This window comes from Musa acuminata, chromosome BXJ1-2 (genome assembly GCF_036884655.1).
Source record: "Musa acuminata AAA Group cultivar baxijiao chromosome BXJ1-2, Cavendish_Baxijiao_AAA, whole genome shotgun sequence".
NCBI lineage: Eukaryota > Viridiplantae > Streptophyta > Magnoliopsida > Zingiberales > Musaceae > Musa > Musa acuminata.
In genome coordinates this window covers 21,884,740-21,903,460 of record NC_088328.1, presented here as the reverse complement: position 1 = coordinate 21,903,460, position 18,721 = coordinate 21,884,740, and the positions used below count along the sequence as shown (strand labels likewise).

The window sequence follows — 18,721 nt, the reverse complement described above, 5'->3', positions numbered from 1 at the left end:
AAAGCTTCTCTCTACTTCTCGAAAGTCGCCGGTTTTTCTCCGACCGGCCTCCGAGGTCCAGTTTCTTCCCTAAATCCCTCCCTCTCCTTACGCATGTCTCAAGTTCCCGATTTCCTGGTGCAGATCCTCGCGTTTAGGACATATACGATACATTTCCCCTAATTATTTTGTTGCTTTTTCACGGAATCATTCGAATCTAGGGATTTCTTGCAGGGATTTCGTTCCTGATGCTTTAGGATTTCCGCCGATGTTTGTTGCCCCACACTGAGAGAGAGAAGAGAGAGAGAGAGAGAGAGAGAGAGAGAGAGAGAGGACATGAATAATCCGATGATGGGCGGCGGCTTGCTCCCTGGTTCGGCCACCGGGATCCTTGACCTTGACCCCTCCGTCGGTCAGTGCCACCACCACGCTCCCACCCACGCCCACGCCCACTCCCACATCCATCCGGTCTTCGGAGGAGGCCTCGACTCGGACCGCCAGATGGCCTCACTCTTTGTCCCCTCCTCCGTGGGCGCCGCCACAAGCGACGACGAGGACCACTTCCCTGCCGTCGCAGGCGAGGAGGACGGCCACGATCCCGACTCCCTGCCTGCTTCCGAGGCTGGCGGCAGCAAAAAGGCTTCGCCTTGGCACCGCATGAAGTGGACTGACGAAGTGGTGCGGCTGCTGATTTCAGTGGTGGCGTTCGTCGGTGATCACGACGACGGTAGTCTGGAGATCCTCAACGGATCAGCAGCGGCTCGGAGGAGGCACGGGGCCTCCCTCCAGAAGAAAGGAAAGTGGAAGACGGTGTCGAAGTTAATGCTGGAGAAGGGCTGCTATGTTTCGCCCCAGCAGTGCGAGGACAAGTTCAATGACCTCAACAAGCGATACAAGCGGCTCAACGAGATCCTTGGACGAGGGACATCCTGTCAGGTGGTCGAGAATCCTCACCTTTTGGATTCAATGTCTCATATCTCTCCGAAGGCTAAGGAAGACGTGAGGAAGATCTTAAGCTCCAAACACCTCTTTTACCGGGAAATGTGCGCATATCACAATGGGCAGAGGATACCGAATTGCCATGATATCGATTTGCAGGTCTGTGATGTCCCAAAAGTCGCTACTTCCAAGGATGGTGATGGTCATGCAAACGATGAAGATGAAGATGATGAAAAGGATGGTGATGATGGGGATCATGATGACAGGAGCGATGAAATGGGCAACAAGGGTTTAGAGAGCTTCAGGGCCGAGATGGATGTGGTGCTTCATGACACAACAAAGTCACCATGGGAACAGAGGCAGTGGTTTAAAGGACGTGCATTGCAGCTTGAAGAGGAAAGGGTGGAGATTGAGGCTGAAGCACTGGAACTGGAGAAGCGACACTTCAAGTGGCAGAGATTCCGTGGCAAGAAGGATAGGGAGCTCGAGAGGCTGATGCTGGAGAATGAGAGATTGAAATTGGAAAATGAACGCATGGCATTGCAAGTGAGGCAGAAGGAGCTGGAGCTGGATATCCTGAGATCCATGGACAGGGAGCAAGACATCCAAGGGAACTAGCTACAGCAACGTAAGATACTATCCTGTTCAGTAAGCATTTGCATTTGTAGGTTGTTAATAGTCTTCTTTTACTTTCTTGTGTTTAGGTACCATCGGTAGATCTTATTTCCTTCGGCTGTTGTATTGACACTGCAAACCCTTTTTCTTATTCATGAACTTTATCTCTTGATCTGTAGAAAAAATCACATAGAGAGATCACCTAAACTCTGAATTATATATTTTTGTATTTGGAAATTGTGGATTATCTTTTCTCATGCTAGACAACTGGCAGAGTCAGCATTTTGGTCCAGAGGTGAAACAATTTGTATAGCTAATAATCATTTGTTGCATGTTATTGTCTTATGTCTACTATAAAAATGTAACTGAAAGGAGAACCTCAGATGGCCTGACACTAATCTGAGCTTTTGCTTTTGACTTATCATATGGGATTCACTGAATACAACTTGTGCTCTATGCTCTACTTCTTCTCTGTCTATTGCTTCTTGATGAGAACTGATTTTGACCAAACATCATAGTAAATTGTTGTTTTTGTTGTTTTGTAATGAACTTTGCATTGTAATTTAGCACCTATGTTTTCTGCCAACTATGATGTTCACTATGTTGAGTTGATATCCAGACGTGATTTATCATGGATCAGAAGTTAGAAAGGAGACACTTGCTATCAGTCATTCTGAGTTTGAGAATTAACATATGTTTGTGCATCAGATGAGATGCAAATTAGTGAACTTGTGATGAGATTTGTTGTAACTGATCTCTTTTCTTTTCAGTGCAAGCTTTTGTCTTAATTGAGAACTCAGTGAAATGGACTATTATACTTTTTCAGTTACAGCGACAGCAATAGGTCTTCAAATGTTGTGCCCGGCCTATGAACCTGCTCTAAATCTTTCAGTTTTCATGAAGAGACATGTTCCTTGATGTTTTATATTGTTTGCTTAATGTCGATTGCAGAAGATGGCGCCAAATACTGTGTTTTTTTATCGTTCTCTAGGAGGTTAGATTTCTGTAGGATCAAGTAGTCAATGCTTGGGAAAGCTTCTAAATTCTTGAGGCACCTGCATATTTCCTTGTTAAATATGCCTATCAATCTAAAAGGTGTTTGGAGAAACATGTTCCTTTCTAAAGGTCACCTCCTTCAGAAATCTGATCCCAGTAGCTATAGTTTTCAAGAGCAAACAAGAATGGTTGTGACCTAACTGAAGAATCAAGCCTCCTTTGTTAAAAGAGGTTTTCTGTATTGAATGAACCATCTGAGTAACATCATGGTTCATCAATGAGATAAAATGAAACATGGGATGCAATATATGCATGATAGCTTGTGAATCAGATGTGTAGTTGTTACAGGTAGTTTTGAAATTAGAAGGTTGCAGACCTGTTGGCTATTCACTCTGCAACCACTCAATTCTGGCTGTGGATGAGTGTGCTATGAGGATCCTTAGAGACTGGATACAAGAGTAGTTGTATCATGAGATTAACTCGAAATAAGGATCATAGTGCTCTCTGTCTTATGGATTCACATATGATGGTATTAGCAATGTTCATTATACCTTTTCTGTGTTGTTTATTGGATTTGGGAGTTTGTCAATGACACTGGAACTTACACATTTTTTATTGGTTCATATATGATTCATAGGTATGTAAAAGAAATTGCCTGATTCAGAAATGAACAACCTTATTCCCTGAGTTTTCTTCCATTTGTGAGTATCAAGTTTGTAGTTGCGGTATTTTCCGACATATGAGGTTGATAATGGAACATATTTCCTTTGTTAATTACCTCCTCTTCCCATCTCTTCAACCTATTTCCTGGAGCAACCTAGTGAAAGATCAGGTGATTAGTTGTAGTACTAAGTCATGTCTTCAGCATTCTCTCTCTCTCTCTCTCTCTCTCTCTCTCTCTCTTGAGTGAAGTGTTTGTTTGGGTAAAAGATTATCATCTTAAGAAAAATGGGTGATGTAGGTTATGAGAAAATATATGGAAGCCAATCTAGGTTTGTGACTCCCCAAAATGAGTTGATTTCAAGCTATGATCAAAACAGACATCAAACACATCTGTACTACCAACCACTGGTAGGTGGTGAGCTTCCATGTTTGATCTATTCTATTACTGATGCAAAATGGATATGAATTCTATCAAGTTTCTGCACTGAGAGCTAACCATGTTCACAGTGCATCTAACTTTTGTCAGCCATTGCTCATGCTTACTATCAGGGAGCCACAAAACCCTACTACACATGGAATGTAGTTGCCACTTTGATGCAGAGTGGGAGTGCAGGTAAGCTGGATTCAAACTGTTGACAACCCTATCCAATCACCACTGTTATCCTCAGGACATACTACTGCCTTGTTTACATGTTGATCTAGCAATATGTTGATACTGGCAATAGAGAAATGCTTCAAGAATTTATGCAAAGAACCCATCCTTACTGTAAAGTTTGTGAAAGGTATTTTGATTGATCCTATAGTCTTAAGACAAAAACAAAAAAGAATGAAGGGACAATTAGTATAAATTATTATAATAATTTATAATTATTATTATGGGAACAGTTAAAGGAAGATCTGAAAAGAATTATTATAAATTATAAATATTTAAATACTCTTAATAATTTAATTAAGGATTTCGTATTTTATAATATTCGGTGATGACAATTAGTTGGAATATTATGGGCTTTATTATTATTGGATAATTCTAATTCATAGTTATGAGATGATAAACTAAAAGAAAGGTTTATATTGTGAATTTGGAATGAATGCAGAATACCAAAAGAAATATTTGGGAAAAAAAGCTACTCCCAAAATAGTATGGTTCAAATATTTAAGTTATGTTAAAAAGATGGTTGTACAAATGCAGAAAATTAATATCAAGAGAAAATAGATGATATGGATATGTAGGATTCAATAGTCTCTAAATAATTAAGCCTTTATTTTTTGACTAAAATATATTTATTGGTATCCTAAATTACTTTGTAAAGATGGATTTTAAGTACTAACGATATGGATTTTCTCAGTGTGAGATAGGCAGTGGTGAAGAGTTTGGTTCAGCAGCCGCCTCCTCACCGCCACAATGCAGTGCTTGGTGGTGACATGGGAACAGCGAGACCTCCCTCGAGGCGAGGGGCGACGAGGTGGAGATGGGTGTGGCCCGCCGCATGTTGGACGCGCTCTCGGCGATGCTCTCCTCAATGCAGTGCTTCGCGTGCTGCGCCGGCGACGGAGCCGATGCGGTGTGGAGGCCGGACGTCGTGGAGCTCGTCGTACGTGAGAGCATGCCGTATGCTTGCTTTATATGGCATGGTGTGGTAGAACACGTTGCATGAGTTGCCACTTCTTCCTGTAGCAGGCATGGTATACAACACTCGAGATAGGTCATCCCTGTTCCGTGGACTCGATGGAGATCATGCCTTCACCATGTTGCATATGCTAAAGCTTCGTTGATGGTTACTGCAACATCTTTTCTTTGGACTTGCTTTGCCTTAATTTTGCTACAGATTCATCCTTTCTCTCCCTGCTTCTTCTGATCATGGTTTGAGTGCTTCAAGGAATCGATTGCGGCATCTTTTAGGCCATCGATCACTTGAGATATCTTTCCACTCGTATGTTGGTTGATCCATAAGATCTCAAACCATATTGCATTGGAGTCCATTGACCACAAGAAGCTAAATTATATATTCCAATGATAAAACAGAGTCATGGCACTAATAATCACTGCTAGCTCACAAGTTGGAATTTCAACAGCTTGATGCTGGGAATTACCAGCCCTATGAAACCTTATAGAAAACATCGATTTAAGTTCCAAGATATCGGACCTGTGAATTTTCTTTGTTTCACAAAAGAGCAAATATTTTACAAGAATACAGAGAAAAGAAAAAGAATATCAGGCAGGTGATTAACCAAATGCCAATTCACAATGTCTAAGACAATTTCGCTTAGCAGGTTTAGTTTTCTGGTCGTCACCCATTGGGATGAAACCTTGTTCCATCTCCCTCGTAGCATCGACCAGACTATTACCCGTTTGTGTTCAGGGTGTTGAGTCGTCTCTGTCTCTGGTCAAGCTCAGCCATCACTGCTGGTTCCTGTTTCTTTCTTTCCTTTGTGATTGTGTTTGCAGTCATAGAACCAATTTTGTCGAAAGCTACCTGTAATGGAACATTGTTAACAATTTACCATGGTCAGTTCTAGATAATCAATCAAGAATGCATTTCTCTTTAAAGATGGATAGAAAGTTAATAAGATATGAAACAATTCCACTCATCTAATTCCTTAGGCAGGCCGAGTCTTTTTCCTCTCATCTTAAGATATGAATTGATATTCGATAAATTTTTTTCGAATCTTATTTAGCCTGGAGGTTGTATTGGAAATGTTCAAATACTGATGCTACCTCAGGGTAGCATTAGCATTTCAACATCTGTGAGATGCTAATATAATTTTTTAATTTCGAAAGTACCCTATGACTTTATTTAAAATTATAAGATTGCTAAAATAATTTAGTGAGTAGCCAACATGATTTATGTTTTCTATCATGTGAAATTTTATTTATTTATTTATTTTATATTTTTATTTATTACATATTTAGATCGTATGAAATTTTTTATAAGATTATATTCATTCATTTATTTATCTTATCTATTTACTTATTAATTTAAATAAATATATGTGTTCACTTTTGAATAAATATTAAAAATATTGGAAAGGTAAATTTGTCACAAAATATTTAATGAACTTTTGAAATATAATTTTATCAAACAACACTTACGTTATTGCATATTTAAAATATAATTTTTCATCTACTGTTTATAAAACACACAAAGCATTCTATAACTGCACATTGACTCAAACCGTTTTTTCTAACTGTACATTTAAAATACAACCTGAATGAAATTACTAGCTGACGAGCAGTGATTTAAAAAGCGCTAGGCGCCAAAAGGCGCCAAGGTCCAAAAACGCCCGAGGCGCTAGGCGCTCGCCCAGGCGCTCGCCCGAGCGAAGCGAGGCGCTAAAATATAAAATATAATTAATAAATATAATTATTTAAAATTTTAAATAAAAATATAAAAATATATAATATAATTAATAAATATAATCACATTAACAGTATAAACCTGCTGACGGAGAAACGAGGAAGCAGCGGCGAGCGACGGCAGCAGCGGCGGCGAGCGGCGGTAGCAGTGGCGGCAGCGGCAGCAGCAGCGGTGAGCGGCGGCAGCGGCGAGCGGCAGCGGGAAAGGGAAAGGGAGCGGAAGGCGCGAGCAGCGGGAGGCCTCGAGGGAGGCGCGAGCAGCGGGAAGGCTCGCGGGAGGGCTCGCAGGAGGCGAGAGGGCTCGCGGGAGGCGCGAGCAGCGGGAGGGCTCGCGGGAGGCGCGAGCAGCGGGAGGGCTCGAGGGAGGCGCGAGCAGCGGGAAGGCTCGCGGGAGGGCTCGCAGGAGACGCGAGCAGCGAGAGGGCTCGCGGGAGGCGCGAGCAGCAGGAGGGCTCGCAGGAGGCGCGAGCAGTGAGAGGGCTCGCGGGAGGCGCGAGCATCGGGAAGGCTCGCGGGAGGCGCGAGCAGCGACGGCGTCGAGCAGCGGCAGCGGGAGCAGCGACAGCGAGCGACGAGATCGCGATCGGGATCGGCAGCGACAGCAGGTTAGGGTTGGGGTTATATCGGTTTAGTTGGTTCGATTGAACCAACTAACAACCGAACCAGGACCGAATCAGACCTAAAATTCTGGTTCGGTTTACCCAGGCGCTCGCCCGAAGCGCCCAGCGCCTGGGCTCGGGCGAGCGCCCAGGCGGCGCCTGATTGAAGCGCGCCGCCTGGGACATTAGCGAGGCGCTCGGGCCTCGCCTCGCCTCGCCCGAGCGCCTAGGCGAGCGCCCGAGCGCCTTTTGCAATCACTGCTGACGAGGAATGGTTTTCTACAAAGAACACTAAGGACGACCTTTAGGGAGGAAACTTGATACAGCACTTATGTCAAGGCATATATTCTCAATAATTTAGTAAAATATGTTCAACAGAAGTAGTTCTGGATACCGAATGTTAATGAAGACAGCACTAGATTTTTCATGTCTCTATCAGTGTACCCTAGCCAATATGATTTAGTAGATGAGGCAAGTAGACACCTAATAGAATCACAATAATTTATCTCAGATTACTGGTATTATTTCTAACAAAAAAAATGTCCTTTAGTATGTTCCAACTATGACTAGGAAATTTCCACAAGATAAAAGTTTAGCATCAAAGGAAGCAAACATTCTTACCGTGAGCAATTGATCGGGGTCATATAGATGATGGGTGGTTGTTTGTAAAATATCAATTACCTCGCCTATTTGATGAGCACGTAGTAAGTCGTCTTCCTTCATCTAGAATCACATTGAGTGGTTAAAGCAAGACCATGAGAATGGACATTGTATAGTCCTTTCCAATAATCTACTAAAAATTAATGATCTTTCATCATTTATTATAAAAAAAACAATCCAAAATTTCTTGAATAGAGACTAGTTTACCCATAAGAGACCAAGATACAAGTGGTATACCTTAAAGATGGCTAGGGCAACATGAAAAAGAACTTTTGCCCCCTCATTGAAAAGAATATCCCAGACCCGCAGGGTTGTCTGAAAAGACATTCAGAATTAATTTTTGAAAAAATTGATTAGAAGACTTTACGTCAGATAATAAGATATGAATATAGCATAGGCAAATCCTCAGCACTTAGACGCCATATCTCCCACATGAGATCATGAACCTAGCAGCAGAGTTATCAAACAGAAGTTATACTAACAAATGTGCCAGGTGAAATTGTTGCCTAATTATCAATCAAATGATACCAGATTACTGAGTGTAGACACTAAGCAGGTTAAACAAACAAGAAAGATTTTTTTTTCATGACAAGTTGAATTGAATGTAACTCAGCAAGGATAATCCTTTCAAGCAGACAATAGAAAATGAAGTAATACTAAAAGCCCAATAAGTCAACATTATTTTCTTTTTACACATTGATGACAAACTAGACATAGTTCTGCATAGTTATAAACTATATGTAGGTCTAGCACAGCCATTTCTTAAATTTTCTTTTTGCCTTGAGGTCATTGACAAAACATAACAGATTTCCTTGAATTTAATGTTACCTCAGATGGTACGCTCTTTGCAAAGAGGCACAGGAACCATTCTGTGGCTACAAGAGAGACATCAAACTCCATGGCTTCTAAATGAGCAGCTATCCTGAATGTTTAAGCAAAATGAACAGCTATTAGGTCATGGACATTCGGGTAAATAAAATAGCGCTGGAGGTCATAAGAAATAAATGTAAACCTGGGACACTTTTTTGCTAGAAGATCTTTAAACACCCTTTGCTCTACATGGCATCCGGAAAGGTTATCCGTGTAGCAGTCGTTAACCAACACATTTTCCAAGAGGACAGCAAGCATCCAAAAAGCATCTTCTTCTGTTTTCATTACTAGTAGCAATAGGGCAGCCACATAATTTAGACCCTGTAGTGGTGGCTTTAAATTTCAGATGCTATGGAGGAATCGCAACATGTTGTTTTAGTGTCGGTGAAAAGGAAAACTTCAATTACCTGGCAATAACCAACATCTGAATCTCGAAAAGAATACCCAACAAGGACTCTCCGAAGAGATGCCTGACCTTCAGGGCTGTCCAACCACGGATGAGAGGGGAAAGTTCTTGGGAGATCCTGCATATACATCAAATATTGATTAAAAAGGTAAAAAATGGATGTAGGAAGTCATAATAATCTCATCCATGAGAGAAAATGTCATATTCAACTCCAGTTGTGAATGTATGCAGCTTTGTGTTTTCAATATTAATTCTTCTCCACCAGAACACATATTATATCATTGCTTCTAATGAGACAAAGATGAACAAAAGAAAACTTAATCTAGATGTTGGATCGAGTGAAGGGGCTCATATGAACCTTTCATGTGCTTGTTAGCTACATGTTTGCCTGTAATATTTACATTGTCTGTTTCTGCTATGCAGTTTATGTGAAATTGAAATTGTCCATACATATGAAAACACTACTAACTTCGAATCCTACATCATTCCGAGGCAGAATAGAGGCAATTCCATGATCTGCAGTATACAATATACATATATCCATAAAAAACCATACATATAAGAATCTGGAATAATTTCTGAGATAAACTATCACGCCCAAATCATAATAAGCACAATGATCAGAGATAATGACAACATATCATATTAATTTTCTTTCAAGCTTAGATACTCTGAATTCTACTCACCTGATCGATTTGTCTTGTGGCAGGTGTAACTTTTCCTTCTGTAGCTCTGATCAGATCATCATAGTAGCTCTCCGGCACCGTGGATCGCTTCTTTGCAGCGCCAGACACCGAAAGCCACACATTTGGCCTCAGCACTGGCGGTATCCCTTTCCTGACGAGCCTCTTCAATGTGATCATGTTAGTAAGCTTCGACAGCTTCAGCGAGGCAACACTGATCCCCTCACCGTTGGATGAGATTTGCGTTTGCAGGTACCAGTTTGCACCTTTGCTTGCCTCGAGGCCACACCAAACCCTACCCTGCTCCCTCACCCTCTCCCTCACCTCGTTCAGAACATTGACATCGTCGATGTTCCCCTCGGCGGTGAACCCGTACATGTCTTCGAATTTGACAGAGAAGGTGCTTGGCTTCTTGGGGATGGAGGTGATGGTGGTGGCCCTGGCGGTGGAGGTGGCCGAGGTTAGCCAATAGGCTCTTCTTCTGAGGGCAAACCCATTGGATGCCTCTTTTTGGGCTTGAGTTCCAAACATCCTGTCTCCAATGGCCTCTTAAGGACGATGGTGGATTCCTTCAAAAATCGTATCTTTTGGATCAGCCAGAATAGCCAATTGCTTCAAACCACAATGAAGACGAAAAAAGAAGTCACATTACCTGAACACAAGAAAAATCTGGTCATCTAAGGATCAATCCTTCGCTTTTGATGAGAAGCCATGAAGCTCCTACGATGGATATCCCACAAAAGGTTCATTGGCACATGGCCTTGGATATAAATCAAAGATCAATGTTCCTTCCCAGACGGAAGAAAGGTGGCTTTTTTTGAGATCGGTTTGGTTGAAGGAAATGGTCAAAATGCATTAGGAGTTCAAATATTGCATTTTGATTAGAAATGAGGAGGAGAAGAAGAAGAAGAAGAAGGGATGCGGGCAGTCCAAAGCGAGCGATCCTAGAGATATCTTCTACCACTGGCTTCTCAAAACATCCCCTCTACGAAGATTAGAACGGGGAGACGATGGTAGCAGAAAAAGATCTCTTCTTTATCCTCTGGCTCTGTGTTGGGAGGGACTTCCCCACGGAAGCGGGACGGCGACGCCATGGATGAGGCCATGAGAGGCGAAAAATTCCATCTGTTTTCCCCAACGGTGAAACCAAGAGAGCTTCCTTCTGTGGCGGACTTCCAGCGGCGGAGAAGGGAGGGCGAACAGGAGACTTTGCGATTGGATCAGATGGTATTACGCCGCGGCGCCGATGATGGTGGCCTACGAGAGCAACACGGACAAATCACATCGCCGCAGCGTGAACGGTGGATGTGACCACATGGTGTGATGGACGGAGACATGACGGGAATCCAATTTTGGAATTCTATTAGATGCTCGTTGTATTTGGCCTCAGCATCGCATCCCAAGTCAGCCACATGTATATTGCATTATAGTTGAATTGAAATGGGTTGCACTGTTGGGAATTCTCTACGTGGGATACAGGAAGGGAACTGGTTGTCACGTATCGGAGACTCTATTAATGTGGTGGTGTTGATGTGGGTGAGGGAAGAAGACCCGTGGAAGAAGGAAAGCTACATGTGATCATGTAGTAATGGAGGAAGGCACACGAGAAGAACCTTTCAACGCCCAACAGCCAAGTCCAATGACCGAGTCGCACGTGCGACTTGGCCAAACCAAACCACCCTCGTGTTTGCATATGACTCTCTCCATCTCAGCAATTTAATGGATGTAAGTCTTGTGTCAATCCAACATCACCTTATTAAAAGACAACATGGATGGATAGGTTGGACATTTTGGTCTACTTGTTATCAAGAGAGAACTGTCGGTTTAGGCGTCCGTGAAGGGGTTCGACTTGCGACACCCGCCGCTGCTTTTACCTGCCTCCTGATGATCCTGACCGTCAATCAATTCTTGATACCAACAGTCTGAGGGAATGGACGGTCCGGATCGCTTTTCATTGTTCCCTTTGCGTGCCGGCTTGAGACAGATCCATGTCTTGCGGGCCACGCGTTTTCCGGTGGCTCCCAATGCACCGTCACATTCGAGGCAGGATATAAATATGAACTATTGAACAATAATAAAAAAAGGGGTGAGAAGATTTGGTACCTCTTTTACTCGTTCTCCAATCTTGCAATGTAATCGTCAGCCATGGCACCATAAGCGACAATGAGTTGAGGAAGAAAAGTGAGACCACTGTCCTTGTCATTTGTAGATTTCACACGCACGTCACTCAACTGCACAACTAGAACACAGTCAAACAAGCACAAAGTAGAGAAATTTGGAACCAGATCTAACAGATTAAGAGTGCGTGGAAAGAGGGTGTCTAGGATTCAAAGAACTTCCTTCCGTTACTTTAACATATGAACTGGTTAGATTACAGGAAAGGTAATTGGCATCACCATGACACAGTTTGTAATGCTTTTACAACAGTCATTGGAACGAACGCCTCGTACTATTTGGTGACTCAAACAGAATTTGAGAAATGGCAGAATCTCTCGAGACTATGTTGGTGGGCAAGCGAACAACAGTGATGCATTAGTGCCACCAAAGCCAAATGAATTCGAAAGTGCAGCTCTTATTTGCATCTTCGTGGAAGTGCTCAAAGGCAAATACCCATCATGGAAAACAGGATCTGGGTTTAGAAGATTGAGCGTTGGTGGTGCTATTCCCTGAAATTAGAAGTAGCAGATGAGCAAAGAAGATTTGGGATGATCACACTCACAACAATGTCAGCCAGATGAACTTACATGGCAAATAGCTAGCACGCTAAAGATGGCTTCTACAGAGCCAGCTGCTCCAAGTAGGTGGCCAGTAGCTCCCTGTAAATCACCAATTTTAGGCATGTAATGATTGACAAGAAGCATAGAAGGTAACCTACAGCTTCAAAAGGTTAGCGAGGAAAACAAGTAACAATACCTTCGTCGAGGACAGTGCTAAAGCACCTGATGTTGCATGGTCAGAGAATACTGATTTTATGGCGTTAGCTTCCGCTGCATCACCTGCTTGGTCAAATAGCAGCTTAAAGAAATTGCTTATAAGAAGCACCTATGGGGTCATCAATATTTAAAAATGTCAAATAGGCATCAGAATATGCAAGATACATACCAAGAGGTGTTGAAGTTGCATGAGCATTTATGTAATCTACTTGATTTGGATGAAGCCCTGACTAACCTTGGAAAAATTTAAGAAAAAAGCACCTTCTTTAAACAAATATATAACAACAATGTAAATTGACATATCTTGATGCAAACATATAAGGGCAGATGACGACTCTTTAATCATAACCAAATAAAACTAATTAAATTCTTGTCATAAAGCTAGAGCAAAGAGGGTCACATCAACCACTACTAATAACTTGAAGCTCAATGAATATATATATGATGATGATGATGATGATTTCTCTAGTAAATACCAATATTTTGAATATTTCCCAAACAGTGCCCCTAATTCAAAAAGTACCCAAACTGCCCCTCCAACACCATCGTCATTGCCCACCCTTCTACCTTCCCCTTCTCCTCCTCTCCCCTCCTTCCCCACTGCTCGTCCTCTCCTCCTCTCCTCTCCGCCCGCTCACTCCTCCTCTCCCCTCCTTCACCATAGCCCGTCCTCTCCTCCTCCTCCTCCCCTCACTTTCCCTCTCCACCAGCGATGGGGCCTCACAGTGGGAGCAAAGGGCAAAGGCAGCGGAGGCGACAGGCGACGTGGGCGACAACGACAGAGAAGCAGTTTGTATATTTTTGAATTTGAATTAGGGGAATTAGGGACACTGTTTGGAAAAAAAAATGTGAGTTTTCTAGGGAAATCGCCTATATAATTGTGTGTATATGCATATATATATGTATAGATGTGTGTGTGTGTGTGTATGTATGTATATATATATATATATATATATATCCTAAATTCTGACTTAATTGACAAGTTGAGTACAAACAGGTGTAGCAATACCTGCTCGAGTGCACGTGTCATAGCTAAAATAGCACCCTTCCCATCAATGTGTGGTTGAGTTATGTGATATGCATCACCTATTGGAAAGTATAGACCATTAAATAAGATGTAGCTGGAAATAGAAAAGTTAAACTAAGCAAAAAAGATTGAACGAAACCTGACATCCCATAGCCTCGAACTTCTGCATAAATTTTTGCTCCTCGCTCCTTAGCATGATTCAGTTCCTGACATTTAGAAAAGGACAGTGCATAGGACAACCAAGTAGCAGAGAAGTGCTTCTTGCAATAGCAAAAATGGCCACAGAACTACACACATAAAGAAATAGCAGAAAAGTGCTTCTTGCGACAGCAAACATGGTCACAGAAATACACACCAAAGTTCATAAAGAAAGGGTTGTTTAGCATGCAAAGCTCTCACCAATACCAAATCTAGTAAATCTCACTATATGTAACTCCCCTTGGTAAACAAAGATGTTTCCACGACCCAAACACTATACCCAGGTCACTAAGGTTGTTACGTCAAGGCTTGCCATTGTAAAGGAAAATTAGTAAGAAAATAATGCTTAGATAAAACAAAACAGATGATCATTCAAAATCAAACCATGTCATTCTATAGGTTAACTGTAACATATCTTCTGCTTCAGCAAATCTTATCAATGTATGCCTCCTCTTTGATTGTGAGTATTCATTTCTTGCAATCTCAGTCTAGACCTAGGTGAACTTCATTCCTCCACCCTCTTCTAGACTTTCAACATATATCTGAATGATATTCTTACCGTATCACTTTTTGACTGCCATTTCAGGTAATCAATCCAGATACAATTGCATCTACTTCTGCAATGGCTTTGCACTTGCGTAGCTTTGTACTCAGTTGTAAAGAGAAAGAAACTTCATCTTCTAACACCACGAATTCAGGAGAGTTACACCTTGTTTGTCTTCTGCAAAGAAGTTTTTTTTTATAAAAAAACTGTTCTAACACGTGCTTCACTCTATGGGGAACTCTTTTTTATGTTGAGGGCTGATGTGAAATGTGTTTAGTCATAATGAGTGTAGAACCGACCATCCATATATCTGACTAGGAAAGAAAATTTATATAACCATCATGAAAAGAATACAGTGATGATAGAATACTGGGTGCTATTACCCAAACTGAAGTCATTACCGGAGTTATATCATTTACATAATCATACTATAATTAACAGTCCAGACCTTTTTCCACAAGACAAAATATAAGTTGTTACTAACTAAGACCCTCAAGACATGAAGCATTAATCTGTAAGTTACAAAGTAAGTACCAAATTGCCAATCCTTATATTACATAGCAGATGACCAAGAGGCAAAAAAAAGGAGCAACATCTAATTCAATAATTATCTATATGTGAATATCTTGATAATTGGCATTATATGTGGCCTAATTGCAAGTAAAATTAGCTACCAACATTCAGGTTTATATCATAAGATAAGCAAAGTTAACATTCACAAAACATCATAAACTTAAAGAGAAATAGGCTTTTACTTCTCATTGTCAGTCCAATAACAAAACTTCACAATATACACTACTATAGTATTTTTTTCTAAGCAGAGTGCTGTCTAACAAACTCATGGGGAAAGAGGAGATGCAGTAGGCACTGCCTTATAGGAGCAAAACTAGTCAGTTAGGTTCTCATATTTCTAGAGTCTGACAATATCCTCCAATGTCACTACAGTTTCTAAATCACAAGTTGCAAGGACCTCACTCTACAGAATGAATAACATCATTACCATTACACCTGCTAACCTACTCAAGCAGCATAAACAATTTGCAATGCCCTACAAACAGCTGCACATTATTTCTGAAATAATATACAAGAAAAACAAAAAAATAGAATCGTCATTGGATCCTGAAATATTGTATTGAACAGAAATAAAATAAAGAATAGCCTCAAACATCCCAGGAGATGACTCACCTCCAACACCATCACACCAGATCCTTCACCTATCCTGTAATTTGATTTATCAGATGACAATATCCACCAGAACCAAAAAGGAAAGATGAAACGGGGAATAATAAAGATAAACAGGTGCAGGAATTATGTCATACACAAATCCATCTCTGTCACAATCAAATGGTCGAGAAGATACTTGAGGTAGAAGGTTATACTTTGTAGCCAGTGCTCTTGACCTATCAATTTAACATGTAAGACCACATTATGGGCAAGTGCAAAGTGCAAGCAGCCAAAGTTACATAAAAGAAATTCTACACGTACATGCATGTGCACACAAAAATTGATGCATGTGCACACAAAATAACAATAAAATCAATGACTTTTAAATATAGTTTTCAGGACTTCAATCCCCATCATTTGATGCTTCGATGACTTATTTTGGCATTGAATAGCAAGAATTGACAACATTTCAGGGTTAAGAAGCACTTCAGAATGTTCTTTACAAGTTCTATCTATCATAAGATGGGCATATCTTCCCAAATGACAGAGATCTTCAACTAACATGTTGTATTTTCAGATCTGTATACTATTTTTTTATTGTACATTTTATATTATTTGGTGCACAAAGAGAAAAACACAAATTTCATGGCTACAAATTTCTGGAAATTGTTATCGAGTTTGAAATACATTTTTCCTGCATTAATGTGGGATCCATTGTGTTGAAGTTTAGGAGGTACAAAGTAGAAATGGCATCCTTCATGTTGCAAGTGATCTATCATCAACATGGATGAGAGAACTTATCTTGAAGAGAAAAAAACTGTTAGATTACGAAGCACAAACTGAAGGATCTATCAACTGAATATTACCTACAAAATCCAGCTATTGACAAAGCATCGATACTGGACTCTGTTCCTCCGGCGACCATAACATCCGCATCTCCAAACTGAATCATCCTTGTTGCATCACCAATGGAATGAGCTCCAGTTGCACAAGCTGTAACAGCAGCATGATTTGGGCCCTACCAATTAGGACAAACAAGTTCAGTTGGTATTCTTTAATTATGACTACAAATGATATTTTGAAACAAAGGGTGAAGATTTTGAACAGACTATATCAATGACAGAAATTCAAAAGGGCAAATTTCATGCCTGGAATCCATATTTCATGCTGACATGACCAGATGCCATGTTGATCAGTATTCTAGGGATGAAGAATGGGCTAAGCCGACGTAAACGCTGTTTTCAAAAAGTAGAGCATGTCATATAATTACTTGATACAGCCGTGCCTGCCATGCACAATCATGTACTTGCCTATGATAAAAACCAATTTATAAAGAAGTCTCGATTCCAGAGAAGAAACAAGAAGGATTTCAATATGGTAAACTTAGTATAATATGAGAAAGGACCTTATCACATATCAGCTGAGCTGCATCTAAAATGTCGGAGATGCTTCCTATCCCACCGCCAATGGAAACACCCTGATACCTTAGGATTAGACGATAACCATATATAATATAAGTTTCTAAACATTTAAAGAGAAAATTTTGGTACCGTTCTTTCCTTCTTTTCTGGTTCAGTTGGTAACCAGTTTGCATCTCTGAGAGCCTCCTCGGTTGAACAGAGCGCATAAGCAATAAATCTTGATGTGGACCTATGGTCCTGAGAAATAGAAAGAAATTAAAGTTTGGGTATAAGAATGACTGAAGTTGATTTTAGAATCTTTTAAGGTAGCAAACTTTGAGGCCTTTGAAGAAAACACAAGTAGCTTAACGGGATAGCATACAGAATATCAATCTTTTGGCTCACAACATGGCCAAAATGGGGGGAAAGAAAAACTAATAAAGAGACATGTGGCATCTTCAGCTACTTGGCTTAATTGTGACATTGAGATGGAAAAATAACTTTTTGTTTTTCCACTCCATGACACAAATGAGATAATAGATCAATTCCTGAAAACCGAAGGATGATGTAATGGAAGAAATTTTCATCTTCAAAGTGTATCATTGTCAGTTGACTCAATCTAAAAGTTCTCAAGAGACATTTAAACTGTTTGGTTTCCACCTTCTAAATTCTTATAAACAATTATCTATTATCTTGGTCCACTTAGCATCCGAAATATTTAGCTTACGCCATCTTTTATTAGGTAGAAAAGTTAGCAACTAATTTGACTCTGTTACCATGCATATTAGTCCTTCCTGACACACTGCAGACCATGCTATTTGCACCCTACATCACAGTTGGATTTCTTCCGTCTCAATGACGATTTGGAAAGAAGGTCCCTAATCCATGAGCTTAAGATTTCACCAAACACGTTTGCATTTTCTGCATAAATCATAGAATAAGGATCCACATACCAACTCAAATAACAAAAGATAACCCCAATGGTGTTTGACAATGGGCCCTAATACACTACCACCGCAACAAAGTGCATAACGAAATCATGACGAACTATGAATCCTCACATTTGACCTAATCTTCTCATTCGGCGCGTACTTAAAAGGAGGGAAGAAAGACACATCCAAGATTTCGACGAACACAGAGCTCTAACGCAGAAAAATGAGTTAGACTTCTCGAATACCTTGGACTGCAGCCACTGCTCCTCGTCGAACTTCCCTTCCCCTTTTCCGCACGGCACGATGGCCGCCACCTTGGCCGTCAGCTGGTCGTAGGTGTGCATCACCGTGGCCTCATCGAAGCCGTCCATTCTGAGATCAGCGGGCGTGAGCGCCCGCACGCCGCACCGTTCATCCACCAGCCGCCGCCACGTCTCCCCCACGCCGCACCCAAGCGGGGTGACCATCCCCAGACCTGCCCAAGGCCCCGAGTCACGGCCGCCGAATCGAGATCAGCCGGTGCGGACGAAGGCAGAAGCGGACGGGGAGAGAGTGCGGGTACCTGTAACCACGACACGGCGGCGAGGGGCGGCCGGCGGCGGATCGAAGGCTTGGGAGGAGAGGAAGCGGCGCCGAATAGGACGGCGGGTGATCCGGCGGAGAGCCTCCATGTCGAGTGGCCCCTCCTAAAACCCTAACGAGACCAATAAGGATGAGCTGCGGTGGCCGGTGTGCATGATGACATAACATAACCGGGA

The 18,721-nt window shown here is 41.5% G+C and overlaps 3 protein-coding genes across 5 annotated transcripts; 1 reads left to right on the top strand and 2 right to left on the bottom strand.

Annotated features, from left to right (window-relative positions):
* Positions 1 to 26: 26 nt before the first annotated feature.
* On the top strand, positions 27 to 4,992 carry LOC135585115 (uncharacterized). 2 transcript variants are annotated; one of them, XM_065092135.1, is made up of 2 exons: positions 27 to 1,546; positions 4,539 to 4,992. In XM_065092135.1, exon 1 carries the CDS (start codon positions 316 to 318, stop codon positions 1,534 to 1,536), a length of 1,221 nt encoding a protein of 406 aa, XP_064948207.1. In that variant the 5' UTR covers positions 27 to 315; the 3' UTR covers positions 1,537 to 1,546; positions 4,539 to 4,992. The 2 variants fall into 2 exon arrangements, with proteins under 2 accessions (XP_064948207.1, XP_064948198.1); XM_065092126.1 differs by lacking the exon at positions 4,539 to 4,992 and adding an exon at positions 1,623 to 1,996.
* A 322-nt stretch (positions 4,993 to 5,314) lies between these two features.
* Positions 5,315 to 11,214, bottom strand: LOC135598415 (uncharacterized). Its single transcript, XM_065092167.1, has 8 exons — positions 10,418 to 11,214; positions 9,769 to 10,334; positions 9,084 to 9,200; positions 8,819 to 8,997; positions 8,635 to 8,728; positions 8,044 to 8,121; positions 7,768 to 7,869; positions 5,315 to 5,666 (listed from the first exon to the last, which is right to left on the bottom strand). The coding sequence occupies exons 2-8, from the start codon at positions 10,294 to 10,296 to the stop codon at positions 5,535 to 5,537; spliced, it is 1,230 nt and encodes a 409-aa protein (XP_064948239.1). The 5' UTR covers positions 10,297 to 10,334; positions 10,418 to 11,214; the 3' UTR covers positions 5,315 to 5,534.
* An 853-nt stretch (positions 11,215 to 12,067) lies between these two features.
* Positions 12,068 to 18,712, bottom strand: LOC103975111 (3-oxoacyl-[acyl-carrier-protein] synthase, mitochondrial). Of its 2 annotated transcripts, XM_065092149.1 has the most exons (14): positions 18,526 to 18,712; positions 18,209 to 18,438; positions 17,182 to 17,289; positions 17,037 to 17,108; positions 16,780 to 16,866; positions 16,498 to 16,649; positions 15,787 to 15,867; positions 15,653 to 15,686; positions 13,865 to 13,931; positions 13,708 to 13,784; positions 12,868 to 12,928; positions 12,679 to 12,761; positions 12,510 to 12,581; positions 12,068 to 12,431 (listed from the first exon to the last, which is right to left on the bottom strand). In XM_065092149.1, exons 1-14 carry the CDS (start codon positions 18,632 to 18,634, stop codon positions 12,264 to 12,266), a joined length of 1,401 nt encoding a protein of 466 aa, XP_064948221.1. In that variant the 5' UTR covers positions 18,635 to 18,712; the 3' UTR covers positions 12,068 to 12,263. The 2 variants fall into 2 exon arrangements, with proteins under 2 accessions (XP_064948221.1, XP_064948232.1); XM_065092160.1 differs by lacking the exon at positions 16,780 to 16,866.
* Positions 18,713 to 18,721: the final 9 nt, after the last annotated feature.

Excerpts from the sequence above, each read along its gene's own strand:
- LOC135585115 (XM_065092135.1), top strand. The coding sequence starts at position 316 with ATGAATAATCCGATGATGGGCGGCGGCTTGCTCCCTGGTTCGGCCACC.
- LOC135598415 (XM_065092167.1), bottom strand. The coding sequence starts at position 10,296 with ATGTTTGGAACTCAAGCCCAAAAAGAGGCATCCAATGGGTTTGCCCTC. Across the intron at positions 8,729-8,818 it reads CTAGCAAAAAAGTGTCCCAG|GATAGCTGCTCATTTAGAAG; the intron begins GTTTACATTTAT and ends TTAAACATTCAG. Across the intron at positions 8,122-8,634 it reads CAAAGAGCGTACCATCTGAG|ACAACCCTGCGGGTCTGGGA; the intron begins GTAACATTAAAT and ends ATGTCTTTTCAG.
- LOC103975111 (XM_065092149.1), bottom strand. The coding sequence starts at position 18,634 with ATGGAGGCTCTCCGCCGGATCACCCGCCGTCCTATTCGGCGCCGCTTC. Across the intron at positions 17,290-18,208 it reads AGCAGTGGCTGCAGTCCAAG|GACCATAGGTCCACATCAAG; the intron begins GTATTCGAGAAG and ends TCTATTTCTCAG. Across the intron at positions 16,867-17,036 it reads CTCAGCTGATATGTGATAAG|CGTTTACGTCGGCTTAGCCC; the intron begins GTCCTTTCTCAT and ends TTTTGAAAACAG.